The sequence below is a fragment of the Chenopodium quinoa genome, unplaced genomic scaffold (assembly GCF_001683475.1).
Source record: "Chenopodium quinoa cultivar QQ74 unplaced genomic scaffold, ASM168347v1, whole genome shotgun sequence".
Classification (NCBI taxonomy): domain Eukaryota; kingdom Viridiplantae; phylum Streptophyta; class Magnoliopsida; order Caryophyllales; family Amaranthaceae; genus Chenopodium; species Chenopodium quinoa.
The window spans coordinates 1,044,711-1,066,251 of record NW_018744290.1 but is presented as its reverse complement, the minus strand read 5'-3'; the positions used below and the strand labels follow the sequence as shown (position 1 = coordinate 1,066,251).

At 32.5% G+C, this 21,541-nt stretch overlaps 2 protein-coding genes across 3 annotated transcripts; both read right to left on the bottom strand.

The window, feature by feature from the left end:
• Window positions 1–431: 431 nt before the first annotated feature.
• LOC110695129 lies at window positions 432–1,660 on the bottom strand. Its single transcript, XM_021872350.1, has one exon. The coding sequence runs from the start codon at window positions 1,264–1,266 to the stop codon at window positions 856–858; it is 411 nt and encodes a 136-aa protein (XP_021728042.1). The 5' UTR covers window positions 1,267–1,660; the 3' UTR covers window positions 432–855.
• A 7,352-nt stretch (window positions 1,661–9,012) lies between these two features.
• LOC110695128 (transmembrane protein 184A-like) lies at window positions 9,013–16,236 on the bottom strand. 2 transcript variants are annotated; one of them, XM_021872348.1, is made up of 8 exons: window positions 16,066–16,236; window positions 15,716–15,778; window positions 15,418–15,595; window positions 13,151–13,224; window positions 11,929–12,078; window positions 11,336–11,621; window positions 10,316–10,549; window positions 9,013–9,882 (listed from the first exon to the last, which is right to left on the bottom strand). In XM_021872348.1, exons 3-8 carry the CDS (start codon window positions 15,562–15,564, stop codon window positions 9,520–9,522), a joined length of 1,254 nt encoding a protein of 417 aa, XP_021728040.1. In that variant the 5' UTR covers window positions 15,565–15,595; window positions 15,716–15,778; window positions 16,066–16,236; the 3' UTR covers window positions 9,013–9,519. The 2 variants fall into 2 exon arrangements, with proteins under 2 accessions (XP_021728040.1, XP_021728041.1); XM_021872349.1 differs by lacking the exon at window positions 15,716–15,778.
• Window positions 16,237–21,541: the final 5,305 nt, after the last annotated feature.

Genomic DNA, 21,541 nt, shown 5'->3' with positions numbered 1-21,541 from the left:
GAAGATCAACTCAACCAAAAGCTTAAGCTGGTGGTTAAAGCCCAGAAATATGTTTTATACTCTATCAAAAAAACAAAGAAAACTCTTATAAATGACTCCGATCCGTATTAAAATAGAAAGAGAAATAGAAAAAGAAAATGGAGGTTACAACTTAACAATTAAAATTTGAGAAAGCTGATTGTAAGCCTACAACTGCGTTGACCAATAGTAGTCATGATTCTAATACATTTATTAAGATAATTAAAAGAGATATAATAGCATATAATTACTCCCAAATTTTATAGGATAATAATTTCCTCAAATTTAAATTAAAACCAACTATCGAATTCATACCAAGGGACTTAGTATCCCTAACCTAACTAGTTTTCCTTGATTAAGAAAGAAAACAACAACAAAATTTAGGGGAAAAAAAAAAAATCTAACAAAATACCTTGATTAATTAAGAAAGAATGAGATTATACTACGTATTACTCTAATTAGCACAAAACTGGTTACTCACATAATTACATAAGAAACATGTTCAAAGGGGAAAATACCCGTACGTCTTCTTTTCGAGCTCGAAGTTTGAATGTTAATTTTCCTCCGATATTATGTTACAAACAAATTTTACAACTCCGATCCGCATCAATCATATAAGGGGAAAAAAAAAATCGTCAAATTATCATACATATAGAGGTAATAAAGCTTTTTTACATAGAAACAAAAAAAAAGGAACAAAAAATACTACTCATATTACTAAAACTGTTATTTAAATCTAGCAAACATAATTTGATCCTACAATTAATAGCATTCCCTCCCCCAACTACAAACATATACTTAATTAAAAAAAATAGGTCAGTCCAAATAATAATATTTCTACCAGAAACAAGGAGGAAGACTAACATTAGATCTATGAAAAAGCTCATACTTAAAATTCTTACAAAATTTACTATTTTTATAATTGGTATTATTATTGTAGTAATAATACTGATTAAGGAGCTTAAACAACCTTCTTCTTTTATTATAAAGAGCAAACCTAAGACCGGACCAAATCACTTTAGGAAGTCTCCGAGCCGACTTAGCGCGAACCCAAACAAGTCTTTTAACCCGAACCAATGATCTCTTGAGCCTTTCACCCAAACTTTGCTTCCTACTAAATTGGTAGCTTCTAAGGAAGAGTTGCCTTTTTTCTAAGTAGTTGGTTTGGAGTTCACCATTGGTTTGGTACCAGGTTCCGGATTCGGTTCGGAATATTGGAGCTAAATGGGTCATGGTTTTTTCTACCATGAAAATATGAGGGAAAAAAAATGGAGGATTAATTTTTAGGAGAAGAAGAAGAAAGAAGAAGTTATGAAGAAGAGGAACAACATGAATTTATTGGTGGGGAGGAATGGAGAGTATATATTTATTATGGGGATGTGTGTCTTTTTATATGGGATAGTTGAGGAGTTATAATAAAGTCGATTTTTAATTAATATTATTTTGATTTATTTTTTTATAGAAATAAAATCTTGGAAGATTTTTTTATTAATATTTTATAAGGGTATTTTTTTTTCATTTTCTTGCTGTTTTTCTTATTGTGAATTTTTCACCAGAGTTAGTAAAATTGAAATATTACATGATAAATTAATCAGTATTAATTTCTATAAATAAAAATGGTTTCTCATGAATATTCGATTCATTACAGATACTCCATATTATTTTTTGGAGAGAATAAGAACTAGTAATTTATCTTCATAAATCAATTTAATTTTATAGTAGTATTTTAGAAAGTAAAAGTACGTTAATTAAAATAAAAATATAAATAATAAAATCATTTTTTGAATATACTAAAAAAAAAGGAAAAATATTATAGGTCGCGAGGCTATGAAATATATTTTTATATTTTATTTTTATTGATTGTTGTTATATACTCCTTATTTATTTACAAGTATTTATTTATCTCAGAGGGGAGGTGGGGTTACTTGGAAGAGAATATAAATAGGGGTTGGGAATCGGAGAGGATTTAGGGGGGTTTTAAAGACTATTTAATTTAATGGAGTTTACGAAGTAGAAGTGTTTTTTATTAAACTTTTAATGTGGTATGGGATGGTTGATGGTACACATGGGTAGCTAGGAGAAAATAAAGCCAAAAATTGACTTCTTTATCCATACGTTTTCCTACTTTTCTTTCATTTTTAATTTAGAGGGGTCTTATTACTAATTTAGGTTGTAGCCACCTTTATCATGACTAACATACTCAAAGTTGTATTTCTTGATATGTAAGTTAAGAGTTTTGTCAAATCATTTAGCTAATTTTGGTTATAAGTCACATAGTATGGATAATGATGCATAAAAATTAGAATTGATGTACTTCTACTATCAATTAAGTGTAAATAGTTCAATTTTACGTATGTATCAGCGCTATTGTTTATATGTGACTCTCTTAGTATATGGGTTGTTTAGGACAATCTCCAACTCGATCGGCTAAACAATTACATAAACCAATATGGGTTTTTTCTATATAGTATTGAAAACGACTAAAATCGATCGATAAAGTTGTACTTCTATCCAAATTTAAAAGTTGGTGAAAACGAATTTCCACTCGCAACCATTTTCTTTATGGCTTTAATTACTTACATGATTTGAGATGGAGATCTCATCTTTTTAAGTAGTTTTATCTTGAAAATCCATACTAAATTTATTTATTTATTTATTTTTTGGGAAAAGTGGTGTGTGATAAGATTAAACAACACAAGCAAATGTCATATTTTCTACGTTAATTATAACGACCATGTACGTGGGGCAAATGGATTCACGTGCCTTACGTTGATTAGTTACAATTCTTTTCGCTTTCAACCTAAATGCACAGTAAATGTCTTTTATTGTACGTAGTAATTATAACATGACCTTCTAAAAGTTGACAAAATCACACCCAATCTGACCTGATTCGAAACCAATCTGAAAAATATTCTATTCTAATTATCATGGCTCAAGTTTAAAATAGACCTGATTCGAAACCGACCTGAAAAATATTTCATTCTAATTATCATGGCTCGAGTTTAAAATAGACTTGAGTCGAAACCAACCTGAAAAATATTCCATTCTAATTATTATGGCTCAAGTTTAAAATAGACCTGATCCAACCCAATCTTACTAAACCCAACCCAAACACTCGAATTGACACCTCTACTCCTATTGCATGCGTCTATTTATGTTACATACTCTTATAGTCTTATGCAACAAAATTTCAACTTTTGATGATAATAAAAATCTTTTGATACAAGAATCTATCTATATATACTATATATTAAAAGGCGTTTCTAAACAAGCTTACATGCCACGTGGCGCCTTCCTCAGTTCCTAAACAAGCTTACATGTCACATAGAACCCTCCTCAATTAATCGAGTCTTCATTTCACGTGCTTTAAAATGTAAATTGTACAAGATTTGAACCTACAACCTTTACTTTAAAAACTAAAGTGTTAGCCACTAAACTATCACCACATTAGATGTCATTATACCAAAATTAAATGTAAATAAAGATTTCAATCATGGAATTAATGCAGTAACTCGGGGCATTGCCTGGACCTAAAAACTAGTTAGTATTGAAAAGCATGCGATACAACTTTTTTCCTAAAAGAGAAGTTACAAAAGCCGAAAAAATGTAGATACGTCTTGAATACAATTGGCATGTATAAACTTCATCATGTCAAATTAATTCGGTTTATTTAGGGTAATTAAATTGACAATTGAGTAGCACTGAAGTTCTATAGGAAATAAAAGCTCCTTGTTTTTAGTCAAAGAGGTTACTTGCATTGTATGTACAATCAACCCATGCATAGTAGTAAAACATTTACAAATGACGAGATTGGCTTGTTTATTTGTATCATACAAATATGCAATGAGATGTAAGAAAGAAGATGCATCTTTAAGCAAACCTAGAAAAACTAAATAGTTGACTTAAATTATTAATGTTTTTATTTGACTTAAAATTGAAGTAGAGTTAAAATTACAAGATTAGTTTAAACTCGAATGAAAATTAACCTTTTATATGACTAGAAAATTAAAGCAATTAACATTATTCCAATACTCCGTAACTTACTTTTCATAGTATGTATGAATTCAGAATCACTGGTTCAATCACACGGTCCATATATGCTACTTAATTGACAAATGAGCCGAAGACAACCACCTATACCGTACCATCACAGTACATAACAAACAGTACAATTTGATCACAATCAAATAAATCATACGATCCTAACGACTCATTTGCCACATCTTAGCCGTATTCAATATTTCTGTTGTGTAAACTACTACCAGACTAGTTTTGATAAAATTATACGTAGTACTACCACAAGGGTATTAAAAAGCATATATGGACCGTGTGATTGAACCAGTAGAGAGAGAAAGTAATAAAAGTATATAGAAAAAGCAAAAGTTGCATGGGGAAGCTAATTTTGCACAAATATTATTGCAAATCAAAGGGTATTAAAATGCAAATGGGGCGATCATTTTGGGACTAAAATTAGGCCAAAAGGGTCGAAGTTTCGGGGACGGAGGGAGTACAATTTTCAAGAGTGTATTTAATGCTTATATGAGGGCTGCATATAGTATTACCCAAAAGAAAAAGGGTTTGATTAGCTACTAAGTACAGTATTGTGGCGGCTGTCAAGGCTTGGTAATGAAATCTACGAATTAATAATATTTTTGTGACCTGGATTTTATACGGAAAGTATAATACACTGCTTACTGCCCATAATTTGGCATGTAAGTTTTACTAAAATATAATTTGAGCAGATCAAATGAGAACAAAGTAAGTGATGTAAATGTCTTCTTTTAATTATTGATGCCTTATCTTATTCCCAAATTATTTTAAAAATATATATTGCATCAACAAAAAAAATTATTGGCCAATAAATGTTATTGGTACAAATATTAAACTTGTATTCATAAAACAACAAAAATTGATGTCTTATTTACTCATAAATTGTATCTCAATTATATTGTCAACTCGATTATAATATTTAGTGTAATCTTAATTAATTAACTCAATTTAACACCCTATTTTGTTCACCTGATGATTTTTAATTTATTTATGTGAGTGTTGCAAGTTGTTACAATGTACTATCTACAATATCATCTTGATTTTATATAGCTAGCATCATATATTTTCTCCGTCCTTTTTTATCTACTCCATTATGGTGTAATAATTTGCCTTTTCAATTTTAATTAAAAGTTACTGTAAATATATATATTTGCTTATGATCGGAGAGAATGAACATTGACTAGTGGTTGATTCCCATAATCAGTAGATGAGAGAATCCGTCATTATAACTTTGAAATAAAAAATTTCCAATGATCCAAAAATAATTGATTTATGTTGGAATTTACCCGCATTTGTTTGGAAACACTTATCCTTGATGAAACAGATTTATAAATCGTTTTCACTCAAAAGCAAGAACTAAAATGATATTCATGAATGCTCACACTTTTAAGGGTGTACTCATATTAACATAATTTTCACTTATTAGATTTTATTTTTCTAAAATAAGATGAACGTAAAATGAACTCCATATATAGTCTTATAAAAAGAAAGATTATTGAAAATCTATTATTACTGCGTATATATATATATATATATATATATATATATATATATATATATATATATATATGTTACATCATACATCAAATGAACATAGATAGTTTAAATTGAAACTAATTAAAGCTGATCATATTTTAAATTTTATATCAGGCTCTTGTAGAAATGTAGAATTATAGCAGTACACCATATTTTAGTGTAGTTAATTATAATCATGAACACTCAATTAATTCAAAATGAGAACCTAACATATACAGTAATTTAAATTCAAGTTCATTTATTTTCATTAATCTTGACCACATTTCTGAAGTTACCAAAAGGTGTGAATGTCTGACGGCTTTAAAATTTGAGAGGATAAGCATTTCTTACCTACTCAGTTAGGTTCCTATAGTCAACTCTCATTTTCTAATTATAATCTCCTTTGTACAACTAATATAGTACTTGTATATAAAGTTGATGCATGTGAAATGGAACTAACCAACCATATCATATATGCGCACCTTTTATTTACTGTTGAGGACTAAGATAGCTATTTTTTTTTATATGGCTGTCACTTTTGAATTACATTAGATTTTCAGAAAATGTTAACTAGATAGCATGTTTTATCAAAACAAATTGTTAGAATATTCTTTCAATAATATGACAAGTCACTTTAAAATCAAGTGATCGCTGATTCACTGTTTCTCAAAATGTTATGAAGTAAATGATTCATACTCCGTATAAGTTTTGTTTTCATTATAAGTATAGTATCATGAACAGATTAACGAGATTAAGTTAATAAACTAGATATGTGAGTTAGTATACGTAATGCATGGCACTTAAAAGTCGGACGAGCAAGAGAAAGTAAAAGGAGAGACATAGGTAACCTTATCTAGGAAATAGAATATGTAGATATACATACATACGATGATACTAAGCAACTCAATTGCGTGAACGAAAAACTCATGTAACTATCTTTAGCATTACGTGATAAAATCATAAAAGGGCCTTTCTTGAGATATCTTTCTTTAATTTATAGTTGTTATGTAAGTTTCCAACCAAACTAATAATTCAAAATACATGCAATAAGGTCATGTATATATCATAAAAAAAGCTAAAAAAATTCATCAACAATCTATGATAAAGGCTTTTGATGTATTATTGGTAGGAAAATTAAAGTCATACATGCATGCATGGAAAGGTTGAGAAGATAAGAGACGCAAAAATCTTTTGATTTTGGGATGATAAACATGAGTTGAAGTTACTTCAATTTGAAAGAAAATTATTTAAGTAGATGCTTAATTAAGCCAACTTAATTATTAATGATAAGAAAGTCAAAATAGATGTGTTTTTGACTTCTTTTGCTTTTAATAGAAGTATGAGTTGTCTATCGAATGTACATAAACACTTGTTAAACTTGCTTTTAATGAAGTATGAGTTTTCTAATGAACGTACATAAACACTTGTTAAACTTCAAGTCGCATTTAAGTTTATAATACATAATCTAACTTCACGTAACAACTAACTGGTCCTCATGAATGTTTGCTAAATGATAAGGATATTTTGTAACTTAATTCAATTTAGCTAGAACTACTCATACAATTTTAAGAAAGTTTTTTTTTTTTTTTTTTTTGACAAGAATTTTAAGAAAGTTGATACTATGTACCTTTTTAAAAATCCTAATAAACAATTTTTTTTTTTTTTTTGAAACCACCTAATAAACAAAATTAATTTTAGATAAATGGGGTAAAATGGGAGAAATTTCTTGAAAATTTGGTCAATGTTTTCAATTGACTTGGAAAATATCGGTAGGCACATCTAATCACCTGTATATGTTTTGACGGGAATGTATTTAAGAAGGACCTCAGGTATGGTTTATTCAACGAGAAATAGAAAGCAATAAACGTGTGATTATATTGAAAAAAAAAATTATCTAGTAGTAAAATAAATTAAGTGACAAGACAAGATAATAATAAAAATGTGCTCCAAATGTTTAATGTCTAAGTTTGGTACATCGTTTTTGTTATTTTCCCATCGAACATATTCTGCCAAATAGAGTTAGATTGAGTTATATAGCTCTTTATGTATGAATGTCATTTGTATGACTATATAACGACCTTTTTGGATCCATCTACGTACTTGTTTCGTTGAAATAATAGTACTTTCTCTGTTTGAATAGACTTAGTCTTTTTTTAACGATCGATTATAGACAAATTAAGCAAAACCGATAAATTAGCATAATTCTTATAATTAAGATTATAATTTAATTGAAAAAGAATGACTATAAAAATCTAAGAAGGCTATTCCATACCACGCAAATTCTTGTATGGATAGCGTGACGGGAATCATTTGATCCATGTATTTGGTTATACAAAAATGCAATAAAAGTTGCTTCGAACAAAAAAATGTAAAATGTTAATTATAGACTTTCTAGTAATCTATGAAAAAATAAATAGTACAAAAATAATACTCGAGAACCTAAGAAATGAAAAAAAGTTTTATCAAGCCGTCTAACAAAGGATAAAGAATCAACCCCTTAATTTCGAGATCTCATTGAAAAAGCTTGATTAGCATCAAAGCATAAGAGATTTAGAATTATTTTATTTTATTATTATTATCATTGGTGCAAATAAGAGATTTAGATGGGTGTAATGACATTCCATTGGAACTAATCTAGTAAGATCGACATGATAACATCAACCAATTAGTAATGCTGTAATGGCCATGTACGACAAGTGATGTAGCCCCTCAATTCTTCAAATATGCAACAAAAATGACCCACAATTGTCAATACGACAGTAACATATACAAATATGCAAAAGGTCATGCCTTCTCATTAATTCATTATACATACTCGCTCTACTAAAATCTAGAACATCAGTTATGTGTTAAATAAGTATAAAATGTTGGTTTGATAGATCACAAACATTTAAAAAAATCGGATTTAATATAGTACATACGCTACAGAGTTACCTTAAAATGATAAAAAATTACCCTTTAATGAATGAAAGTTACCCAGTATATATAAGTTATCCTGATATAAATAAAAGTTATTTATGTTTTATTGATAATAAAAGTTACCCAAAAAGGTGTAAAAATTACCCTAAATTCAACAAAAGTCACCCCAATGTACAGTAGTACATCAGATGTATACAAAAGTTTTTGTTGATTGATATTTGTGTTGATATTTTGATTCTTCTATTGTAAAAAGAAAGAAAAAAAAAAAAAAAAATAGTAATATAATAATGATGACGATGCATTTACATTTACATGTTTCCCGTAGATACATTAGCTTGCTGTTTTCATTCGAAATGTAGGCAATTTATCTCCTTGTAAGCTTTCATGAATTAGTAGCAAAATAGAATTGATAGGTAGATTGACAAATCCCTAATCCAGATATTGCAGTTTTTAGCATTGACATGTCTCTAATTGTTGAGCATTATATTATTTGTACAAACAAATACGAACTTTTTTAAACAGTAATTGAGTCAATTAGGCTTTTGCTAAATGTAAGTATTTAACATAACATAATTTGTATTAATATCTATGAGCCCAATCCTCAGACATCAACAATATCAGGAGTACAAAAAACTTTGAGATCTAAAAGGGATTTTAACACAAGTCTACCTATCATTTACACTTCACAATGTCAATTCAGAAAGTCGTATGGGCAAAGACAAATGGCGATAAACCATGAAGACCTAGCTCAGTGCAAGAGATCTATATCTAACACACTGATCTGAAAAACACCACAGGAGCCTCGTTGAAGAAAAGCGTGGACAAACAAAGCTTAAAGACCATAAAAACACGGTAGCAGAAGGTACATGCAGTGAAACACTCCTTTGTGACAAAGACTGTGCAAGCTTTCATGTAAATATTCACATCATTTCTGTCATTGATGGTTTTCGTCTCAAAACAAAGGTGTTTACAACAAGACACATTCTGGCTACCTACCTGCAGGCAGCTTCAGACATGTCACCTTTTCGTCGTCTCATTAACTGAAGGGACATTTGAAGGGTAACTGGAAAGGTCTAGATCGATAAGAGTCATATCATACGGAACCGCTACAGAATTTGAAGTATCGACAAGAAGAGAAGTGTTCATCTTCTCTGGGTTTGAATTGTGGCCAATCACAGGATTCTCAGGACTGCTCACACCAGAGGATGACTGACTAGAAAGTTGAATATCATCCAGCTTGTTCCCAAACATGTGTTTATTTCTTCTGACAGCATCCATCTCCTGTCCGGTAGGCACAAAAGTACGTGACCTGTACTTCCTTGGCCCTTCTTCACCCTCACCATGGTTATAAAGCACATATTCATGATAAGTTGGGGCAAACTGCAACATTAATTGAATACAGAAATCAGTTGCCAGAGCATAGTGCAGAAAGCACGAAAGAAAAGACACCCTCTTACAGATTAATTTGATTTCAATTAATTTAAATCTTTGAATCCTCCAATACAAGTAGCCTCATTGTTTGACAATATATTGGGGTTGAGGAACTACGCCAATTGATCTATAAGCAGAACTAAGCTCACTTAAAGGCTAAATTATAGAACCTTCAGTAAGTCTATAAAAATTAAGGGACTTCAAAGATTGAAACATCCATCAGCTAAGCATCAAAATTAATCTAAAGGGGGGAAAAGGTTTCGCTAAGTAGTTCAGCAAACCCTCAGCCCTCAGGATTCCTAGCAGTGCTCAACTTTTCCATTAGTTACAAAATTCTTTAGGTTTGTCACAATTAGTCATAAAGAGCACACCAATAACTCACCTGATGAACTGTATCATGATAAAAGTCATTCAATTTCACCGCATGTGCAAGGCTTCCTGTGAGACCAGGAGAGACGCCTATATTTGCACCAGCATACTCCTTGTAAGGGAATGCATAAAAGTGACCTATAGCAGCCATGAGCATCTCAACACAAATAATGAAATTTTGGACGTCAGCAGCATCCTCGGCATTTTTTATGAATTTAGACTTGGCAGCAAGAAAAAACAAGACACCCTGCAAAAGGCATCAGTACGTAGTGAGAAAATGAACAATCATCCATATATTATAGTTTTAGAATTTTAAATATATATACAAATTTTTTTTTTAAACATTTGGTAAGCTGTTTGGAGTATTGTGCAGTTAAAAAGGTGATGCCCCTTCGCATAGTAAAAAAAAAAAAAGTCAAATCAATTTTAAGAAGTGGACAGACAACGGAGCATTTAGTGTATTTTATAACATTATATCCTAGCTTTCTCCCATTTATCACACTTTTATACACCTTCATTTCCCAACAAGGGTATATAATCAAGTAGCAAAGTATAACACAAGTACACAACCAGCACAAATGTCATTCATACACATTTGCAAGCCTACTTCAACCATGTATTGGACCAGCTAACTATGCCGACAAGAGTGCAGGTTCAATTATCAAGTAAACCAGAGCATCACATGGAGCAATACACATGATTTCCTTTAGCCTTTTTTACAAGTCAGTGAATCCCAATCCTATTCAGCATGATCCTCAAAAACACCTTTGCAATCTATCATAAAAATTTCAACATATCCCGAGGAGAGGGGGGAATCCACTTCTGCTGCATACATCAAGGGCAGAAAATAGGTTAAATGGGCTGGAGCCTCATACCTCCCCACCCCCCCCCCCCCCTCCAACAAAAAAAATGTTGGCAGTCTAGCTCAACATCCCCATCCACCCTCGACCAAGAAGCAAACATTTATCAAAAAAATTAGAGAATATTTCTGAGCAATTATAAAACCGAACTATCAGAAAAATAGTATATATACCTGCCAATATGTTAAGAAAACAACAGACTTTATCAAAACAAATTTGGGAACAGGATTGAAAGGCTGGAGCAGATCTCGGCATGCCACGTAAAATAAGACCAATGCATAGAGAGCAACAGAATACGAGATAGTATAAATAATGGTGAAATAGAGGTAAGATTGATTTGCACTGAAGTCTCCATCTGCATATTTTCCCTTTGAATATAGAATAAATGTGACAGCAACCAAAATTGGTTTCAAAATAACAAACTGCAGGCACCCTTGCTTACACCTCCGGATGAAACGCCTGTACAAAAACAAAGTCATCAACAACACAATATGAGTTCATTTCTATTAAACTCACCATTACAGATTATATATAACTATAAAGACACTATAGGCAACAATAGTGCATCATTGGCTTGAACCACCAAAACTCTAAATGATTACAAATAAATAAGCTGCATCTTTCCTTATCTCCAACACTGGCAGCATATAGGCCAGCTACATATTGTAATTAATGATGCACTACTATTGTTCTTGTTCCTAAAACTAACTATTGCAATAAATAAGGAATAAAAGAAGAAACTCCATCATATAATATGATTACTCACCCATCCAACGGTATAGGTGGAAAGCAACACGTCATCAAACACATTGAGGGCTTTAAAACTCGTCCACTCAAACTTAGCACAACGGCCCCGGGTCCACCCACCCACGCCAAGCAGAGGGATAAGAAATTGTATATAACCCATGCTTCATATCTGGAACAACAAACACAAAATTATATGCTGGATAGTACAAAAGGAAACAAAAAACAGCCAATTCAAAATAGCAGAAATTGGCAACATAAAATAGATATCTTATATGGAGCTAAACAAAAGAGCAATATTTAACCTAAAAATAATATCTAGCATATCAATGTGTGCAAAGTTGAAAGTACAGAAAATACAAAACTCCACTCAATGTCTACAGAAAAAAGTCTCCCAGAACCAAAAATATGTGCTTAAAATACCAAGTTGACCAGAAGCAATAATAGAAGCCATTGAATGCCAAGTCAAGGAGGAAACAAAATGAACCATGGCACAACTGAAGCTAGAAGCATTTAGTAACCGAAATCTGGCAATCTCTAATCCAACCCGATAACACGACCCAAACCCGACCCGAAGTTACTGAGAGTCTTGAGAGAAACCTGAACCCTGAACCGAACCCGAACAACCCAAATTCGACCCGATTTGACCCAAATATCATATTTTGTAATAATATTAACTTTTACACTATTTTTGATAGTTTTTAAGCACAACCCGAAATCTGACCCGAATTGCCACCTACACACATTGGTCTGAAATCTAATACTGAATCCGTTTCTGTAGACTCATCCTGTATCCAGGACAGGTCAGAGGTTCCAACTAATTCCCTTGGTACGTATTAAAGAAGATTAAACTTTACTGACCAGCTGATACCTAGAACCAAAATTTGCAATTCCTGTCCACTGACATCTTCATGTGTTAGACATACATATTAGGGAAATATAGTGCAACATGTCTGGATCATTCTTTACATTTCCTCTAAGTCTTTAAAGGAAGAAGCACAGAACCCTGTCTGTTCTAATGGCATAAAAAAAATCTAACACAATAACCTCATTAGACTTCCATATCAACTCTAAAAGTGTTACATGTAAAAGGTATTTATACCTTAAATTTCACTTTGATTAAGCAAACAAAACCATAAAAGGATTTAACAAGACCAGGGACATAAAACAGGTTATAGCAAAAGCAACAGAGTGGGAGCAGCACTAAGAACCAAAAAGTGGAAGATGGTATCCTCCATACTTACATTTCTCTCAGAGAATTAAAATATATGGCTCTATCACGCATGATCAAGGCCAAAAAAGACATTAATGCGTAAACCTGTGCACAAAAGTAACACAGTGATGTTAGGCTTGTACAATATTGGTATAAAGAGGTAAAAAAAAAGAGCTGAGGACATGGAAGTATGCATGATTAATCCAACATTAATGCTAAGCTGAAAGACTGGGGTTTGGGTTTGGGGAGAAGAAGAGGGGTGGGGGGGGGGGGGGGGGGGGAGGGGGTGGTGTGTGACAGTCAAAGCAGCATAACATCAACTTGTAACTAATACCATGAAAGTTCATTAGTCCACAAGGTTATCTATCCTTCGAAAAGACACAGGTACATGGAAAACAGACAATACATCAACAAAAGCAAATAGCTTCAGCAGGTGTTGGTTGACCTTGGGCCATTAAACTTTTAAGAGTAAAAACCAACTAAAAGCGAAAAACATACAAATGACATCACTTGTGACAAAATTCATTAGAAAATATGGTAAATTATAATCATGACGACATATGACCACTAGAGCATTCAGAAATTACTCACAATCAAAAAATTCCATAGCCCAGTCAAATTTCGCAATCTAAGACCCAAATATCAAAGCTTTAATGCATTCACCGTGGCCATGCTCATGAAGTGTCAAAATCCTACTTAATTCAATATAATCTTGTTTCACACCTTTCAAATCACCAATTTATTGGCCCTTCACTAGTCAATATTCAAGTGACAATAAGTTGGGTTCAGTTCAAAATAACATATAACTGAATTTTTCAGCATTTGATCCTAAGCCAATCACTATTCTCCAGGGTAAAATCAACTATAAGAAAGATACTTATATTATATTGTTCTATTTTCCAATATAAGAACAGGGAGATCAAAGTACATCATTTAGAGAACTAAAAATCCTACAAAAGACACAAGGCAAACTAATGATACAAAAGAACATACCAATTACATGCAAGACCAAATGACATATAAGGGAAACAATTAGATTCCCTATGCCTATCCTATCTGCAATCCAAAAGGTTGCAACATTCATTATAAACTATAATCAAAGCACGTCATCAATAAAAACTTCCCCCAGTTTCTCCCAAAGCCACCAAACATCACAGTGCTCCAAAAAAGTGCCCAGACAAATCCTCTAAACTTTTCACTTCAATCAATAGGTGCCATAAATGAAATCCCACATTGACAGAACAACAGAAGACTACATGTTGCCAAGCACACAAAGTGTAACTCCTTTGTGAGAAGCACAATTAAGGGAATCAAAGGAAGTCCAACCAGCCACATATTGTGTAATCCATTTTAAAAGTAGTAAAGTTTAAACTAGGTTATGTTAAGCAGGACAAGCAATTTGGATAGAAGGACAAGAATTAGTCAGCAGAAAGAACCACACTGTAATGTCGAATTGACCACCTCAAACATTAAACCAAATTATTAGTTATTACATCAACTACATATTGAACTTTCTTTAGCCACTACATCTCAAGAGCAAAGATTCACTCACACATCCTTCCCAATTCATGTGATTGATAAACAAACTTCTGAACTCTGCATGGAACCATCAATCCATGTGTATAATATGTTCCAAACTCTAGAGAATCTTACTACTTTACAAACCCACAGAGTATTTGTAAAAGGGGTTACAAGAAAAGCGAACATTAAAACATGGAATGCCGGAGGACAAGCTACATTTTCGATAGTAAATAACATTACCAAATGAAAGACAGAATCCCTCCAAACTCCAATGTAACAAAGAGCTTACGTCCCGTTTGGTATCGGTGTACCGGTTATAAATGGAGGTAATGGGAATGAATTTAAGTAATATTTGGCAAGCAAAATAGCATCCTAATGTCAAAAGTAATGCAGTTTCATCCCCAAACTTGTGTTTTCTTTCATACAAGTCCTTTACTACCCAAAACCACCCCAAAAAGTAGATGGCAATAGAAATTTGGGGTAAACTAGCATGACAATAGGAATGGACATTGAATTTTCATACAAATTTATGCACAAAGTCCCATTACCACCATTTACTAACACTTACATAACAGAATGTAAATATCTGAAGTTGCAATCACTACAATAAACATTGATACAATAAACGTAGCCAAATACACTGATCAGACAAACTTCCAAAGAAAACCATGATTAAGCGTAACTTGAGTAGCTAGCATTGCTACAACACTACCACGACGTCACCAATCACAAGACGAAGCTGCAGAAAATAAATAAAATAGAACTGCTGACACTTACCGGAACCATGAAGATGATACGAACTATATATCTTTGAAAGGTAGGTTCAGTGTAATTTGTAAGATGCCGATATATATGAAAGATCGCGAGAGCAATCGCTCCGATTGTGCACGGCAATGCAACAATCAGATAGTATATTAGAACCATTTTTCTCTTCTCTAGCAACAATTTTCACCAACTGAAAAGATTCAGATACCAAAAAAATATCAATATTGACACCTGACTTTCAATAATTAGTCTAAACAAGCAAATAATGCAAAATAATTCAAATTCAAAGATAATATAATAAAATACATACAAAATCCTCAAATAATTCTACTCAATACTCCCGCACTTCGCATTGCTGTGCTACTTTGCAAATCTGGAAACAACCAAATCAATTCAAAATCAAGTGTTGATACTAAACCCTAGAGCTTCTGATCATAAAACTGGAAAACGAAATCAAATTGCAGGCAAAATCAGATTAGGGCAAAACAAATGAAATCATCACAAATTTAAACAAACACAAAAAACCGAATTCAAAACTTGATTCTACAAAAACAAAAACAATTAAACAAATTCAAGAAATGTACGCAAAATTCACCGAAATTTAAGCGATAATATCTAAAAAAAACTGCAATTACGAAAATCATAATATGCAACGGTTACCTAAAATGGAGGAGAGAGAAATAGTAGATCTCGAAGAAAAGGAGTAGGAAGAGCAAAGAGCACAAAAATGGCGGCTTCTGCAGAACAATGGAGGATATAGAGAGAAATGAAGGAAGAGAAGAGTTAGCGTAGGAGAAAGGAATGATTTTGCCAGCCTTTGAAAACATTACATTACATAAAATAAAAGAAAAAGGAAGAATGAGATAATTAAATTAATTATTATAGGCTAAACTTTCTTGTAGGGTGATTAATTAATTTACAAGAAAAATTGAGATTATACAAAGCCAATATGGGGAATTTAAGTTAGTTAAAAATTTGCTAATTACTACCACGTATAAATGCCATTTTGAAAATTATTACAGCGAATTAAAAAACTTGTGAATTATACCGTAAAATTTTTAAAAAATTGATTTTACTGCCAGACTCCACTTAAGACTAGGGCTATTCAGAATGACCGTAATATTGCGGTTTGGTGCGGTTTGCGGTTTGAAAATTGCAGTGCGGTTTTTGAATATGAGCAAATCGCGGTTTGCGGTTTGGTGCAGTTTCTAAAAAAATTTAGACCAAATCGCACCGCAAACCGCACTTTAATGTATTTTGCGGTTTTTATACTTTATTTTTATTAAAAAAATATAAAATAAGTAAAATATATTAGCTAATCTTTGACTATTAGCTAATTAAATGTTAAAATAAGAGTTTAATATTTGAATTATAACTTAATAATCTCAAAATAAAATATAAGTTTTGTTTAACAAAAAATATTTATAATTTTTAAAAAATACGCACCGCACCAAACCGCATTTTGCGGTGCGGTTTGGTTAGTAGTGCGGTTTGAAAAAAATACAAATCGGAATTTTGCGGTTTGGTGCGGTTTAAGATCCAAACCGCATCATGAACACCCCTACTTAAGACCACAAGTTTAGAGACGCACGCAATGCGTGCATGATTATCCTCCTTGCTCTTAATACTTCGTACATAAAGTTATCTTTATACTTTACTTATTTGCATAAATGGCATATTGATATAATTTATTACTCCGTATTTTTTATGATTAGTAGATGTAAAAATCCATTTAAGGGATGAGCTAAAAGGAAAACTATGCAAAAAAATCATACTCCATCCGTCCCTAAAAGTTCAACCCTTATGGCCAAAATTTAGTCCCAAAATAATCATCTCATTTGCATTAAAATAACCTCCAATTTGCAACAATATTTGTGCAAAATTAGCTTCCCCATGTAAAATTTTGTGTTTCCATGTACTTTGTTACTTTCTCTCTCTACTTTTTTGCAAATCCCACGTAAACTCACATTTTCAATGCACATTTACTACTTCTTATTAAACTTTCTTAATACCCGTGAAAATTGCCCATAAGGGTCAATCTGTTAGGGACGGAGGGAGTAGATTTTACTTTTACATGGGCTTAAATATTTTTTTTAAGCATTACACAGGCTTGAATAAATTTCATTGTATTTATGTATCATTTAAATCATACATACTTATAAAAATAAGTTTCAATATATTTCTATCATTTAAATTAAACATTCTTGTAAAATATGTGCACAATATAAATATTCGTACTACTAATTAAATTATACTACTAACTTTTAAAACACCAAGTGTGAAATTTATATCATTAAATAACTATCATGAGAGGAGTTATCATTGTAAACTAGTATTTAGCCCGTACAATGCACGGGTTTTTTTTTTTTTTTTTTTTTTAAGGATTGTTCATTTCATATTTTTTTATTGGAATTACTCTTGGATAAAATTTAAGCCAAAATATGTTAGTTAATCCTCCCTCTGTCCCTATTTTTTTGCCCATTGGACTTTGCAAAATAGGGACAGAGGGAGTACATATTGTAGAAGAATGAAATTAAGAGAATTGCGTTGATTCAATCTATTTTTGTAAAACAAAAATACTAAAACATATACTACCTCCATTTCAGATTTTCTTGCAACTTTGGAATATTTTATATCTTACAAATAATACCCCAAAGTTGCAAAAAATATGAAACAGAGGGAGTAGTAGCCAAAATTCGTACATTTTCAATAACGGTTTTTTCAAAGTGTTGTTGTACTGTAGATATGAAAATGGGAAATTTTGGGGTTTACTTCATCCTACGCAGCCAAATCTAAAGTTGTTTGATTAGTTGATCAATACAATCATGCACTAAGCACTATAAGCACTATAAAGTATTACGGAGTAACAAAATACAAATATGGAATAATTAATTTTACGGAATTTTCACTATATATCACCGAGTTAATGCATAATTCACCATATACCACAACAAACTTTCTAATACACCAAATATCATTGAGTTTAACATAAATGTCACAACATGCCATTAATGACTAACGTCCGTTAGTCATTAAGGCTAATAATGCCACGTGGCAGCTTGTGATTAGTTCCCTTATAAATTATTTAATTTTAGAAATAATTATTTGATTAATTATCAAATAACAAAAAATAAAAACCAAAAATAACAAAAAATAATAAAAAATAACAAAAATAATTAAAAAAAAAAAACAAAACCTGCTGCCAGCCCATTCCGGCCACCTCACCGCCAAACCCCCTTGCCGCTGAGGCCAGTTGCGGCAGGCGCGCCGGCGGCCTCCCACCCCTTCTCTCCCCTTTTCGATTCTGGCCACACCACATCCACCCCAGCCGCAGCCATTGACCTCGAAACTACCAAACAAACTCTATTTCAATCAAAAAATACACATCAACCAAAACCGCAACCCTAATTTCGCAACGATTTTCAAGCAATTACATTTCATAAATGTCTTCAATTCGTGAATTGATTAATCGAATAAATTGTAATTGAGTTTAATCTGAAGAATAAGAGTTGTCCTTTGAAAATTGAGGAAGAAGGGTCTGGTGTTTTCCGGGGGAGGTGGTTTAAAGGGGTTTTCGAGTGGAGGAAGAGATTTCAAGGGAGGGAGTGGTTGTCGAAAAACGGGAAAAGGAGATAAGGAGGGAGGTTGGGGGTCCCCAAACCAGTGCGTAGGGAGGGGAATTAGCGGCGTAGGGCGGTGATTTTTGGGGTTTGGCCGGTGGCCGGAATTGGGAGGGTTTTTATTGGTGGTTGCGTGGGGGTTTCCGGGAGGGGGGGGGATGGTGGATTAGATGGTAGTGGCTGGAGCAGCGACTCTAGTAGAGGGGGAGGTCCGGTGATGGTCCGACGAGGGAGGTGGTTGGGCTGAGCGGCCTGCCGGAACTCTTAGGGTGGTTGGGGTTTTGGCTGGGTGGCTGAGTTGGTGGTGTATTATTTTTTTTAATTTTTTTTTAAAGTTAGTTAATTGAATAAATAACATTAATAATCACCAATTATAAGCTGCCACGTGGCATAATAAATGTTAATGACTAACAGCGTTAACGGAAATGGCATGTTGTGACATTTATGTTAAACTCAGTGGTATTTGGTGTATTAGAAAGTTTGTTGTGGTATATGATGAATTAAGCATTAACTCAGTGGTATATGGTGAAAATTTCGTTAATTTTAAACCAGGAAAAAAATTAACCTTTAAGCCAAGAATTTTCAAATCCCTCAGATGGACGGGTACAATGTGATATTGAAATCAATTCAAAACCCTAAATTATATTCTCAAATAAATATTGGTTGACAGTATTAGATAAACAATAATTAAAATTTTAAATTTTCTAGAAAACCATATTTGCACATAATTCTCGGGTTTAAAATCAAATTCTCATACAGTCCAAGATAGTATGATGAATCTGTCAAAAAAAAAAAAAATACTATGATGAACTGGAGCAACCAAATTCGTAAATTAAATATATATTAAAAATAAGAGTCAAATGACAAGCCAAAAAAGATAATCTTACTTTGATAAACTGTTTATTCAAGAAACCATTAAAAATTAACTTGCAACAATGCAACTGGAATTTCCTGTCATTGCAGTTTCAGAAATTATCCAAAAATAAAAAATCATCATATAATTATATTGTACTCCCTCTATTTCATAATGTTAGTTTCATATATAATTTGGGGCGTATTAAAAAGATCTACCCATATTGAATATGTTCCATTTTTAACTTAATTTTTTTAGAATTAATTGGTTGTGGATTGATGACATGGCTCTAAGTAAAGAAATCTCTACCTTGAATTACGCATCATGACTTATGCTTTCCCCCAAAAAAATCAAAAAATTTAAATAGAGTAAACTAATTATGAATTATTTTGTACTTTAATGTTAGATTCCAATTATTCCTCTTTTCTTATTTTATTTATGTGATTGATTTCATATGGGACTAGCATTATGAAACGGAGGGGGTAATATTTTTTAAGGAGGAAAATATCAATTAATAACTTCTAAAATTCAAAAATTGCGGAAGAGAAAAACACCGCAGACCTAAAAATTAGAATTGGGGTTGAAAGAATGTGATAAACGGGCTTGGGCCACATCCATAAAAAATGTCCACTTTATACGACCAAGGAGGTTCCACCTCAAAACCATATGACAATGAGGGGAGTAGCCCCTTAGCCTTATAAAGTGGACACAACTTTCTTGTTTCTTCAATGTGGGATACACTTCCCAACACTTTCATACTCTTTCGATGTGGGACAACACTTTCACTCACATGTGAGTTTGCTCATGGGCTCAACACTCCCCCTCACATGTGAGTTGTCCATAATACCGGCCCAAATCACAACCCAACCCAACCTGGGCTCTGATACCATGTTAATACAGGTTTGGGCCGCACCCGCAAACCAAGAGAGAGAGAGTCCATTTTACAAGTCCAAAGGAGGTTCCATCCCAAAACCATATGGCAATAGGAAGAATAACCTCTTAACCTTATAAAGTAATTAACTCTCTCTTCTTCAACCAATGTAGGACACTTACATGTGGTGATACTTGAGAGATCTATTCTTCAACAACAATGGCTGGAGACGACATATCTCCACCGCCACCCCTTCCTACTGAAATCATACCAAATTCTCCGCTCAAATGATGGCAGCAAGGGGGGAGGTACTCTGCCGGCAATGATCAAGGCATGGTGCGTGCCAATGCAGTTTTGGGTTCGAATGTTTCTAGCCACAAAATATGCTATCAAAATATATCCTATGATTTCCAAAATATATCCGCAATAGAATGGAAGAGAGATGAAATGCAGAAATTAAATTGAATTGAAGAAGAAAAAAACAACACTAAATTTAAACATTGAAGATCGAAATTTAACACTGAAGAGTATCGTTGGGAAAGGAAAAAAAAACATCTCGAATAAAGGAATTGATGTATAAATAAACTGGCAAATTGGAAGGGAATGAAGCGTCATATGGTTTTTTTTTAACGGCAAGCGTCATATGGTTGAAACTGAATAAAGGATAGGGATAAAGTAAAAAGAAAAAAAAGATTTTAAGGGGTGACACGTGGACAGCTTAGATTTCCTTTAAGTTTTCCTGTTACTAAATACTAGGTTAGAACCCGTGTGATGCACGATTTATATAAAATC

What these genes read in the sequence shown, in the direction of transcription:
- LOC110695129 (XM_021872350.1), bottom strand. Translation starts at nt 1,266, where the DNA reads ATGGTAGAAAAAACCATGACCCATTTAGCTCCAATATTCCGAACCGAA.
- LOC110695128 (XM_021872348.1), bottom strand. Translation starts at nt 15,564, where the DNA reads ATGGTTCTAATATACTATCTGATTGTTGCATTGCCGTGCACAATCGGA. An exon ending in TTTAATTCTCTGAGAGAAAT is followed by an intron (nt 12,079 to 13,150) that starts GTAAGTATGGAG and finishes TTGTTGTTCCAG; the next exon opens with ATATGAAGCATGGGTTATAT. An exon ending in CCACCTATACCGTTGGATGG is followed by an intron (nt 11,622 to 11,928) that starts GTGAGTAATCAT and finishes GTTTTTGTACAG; the next exon opens with GCGTTTCATCCGGAGGTGTA.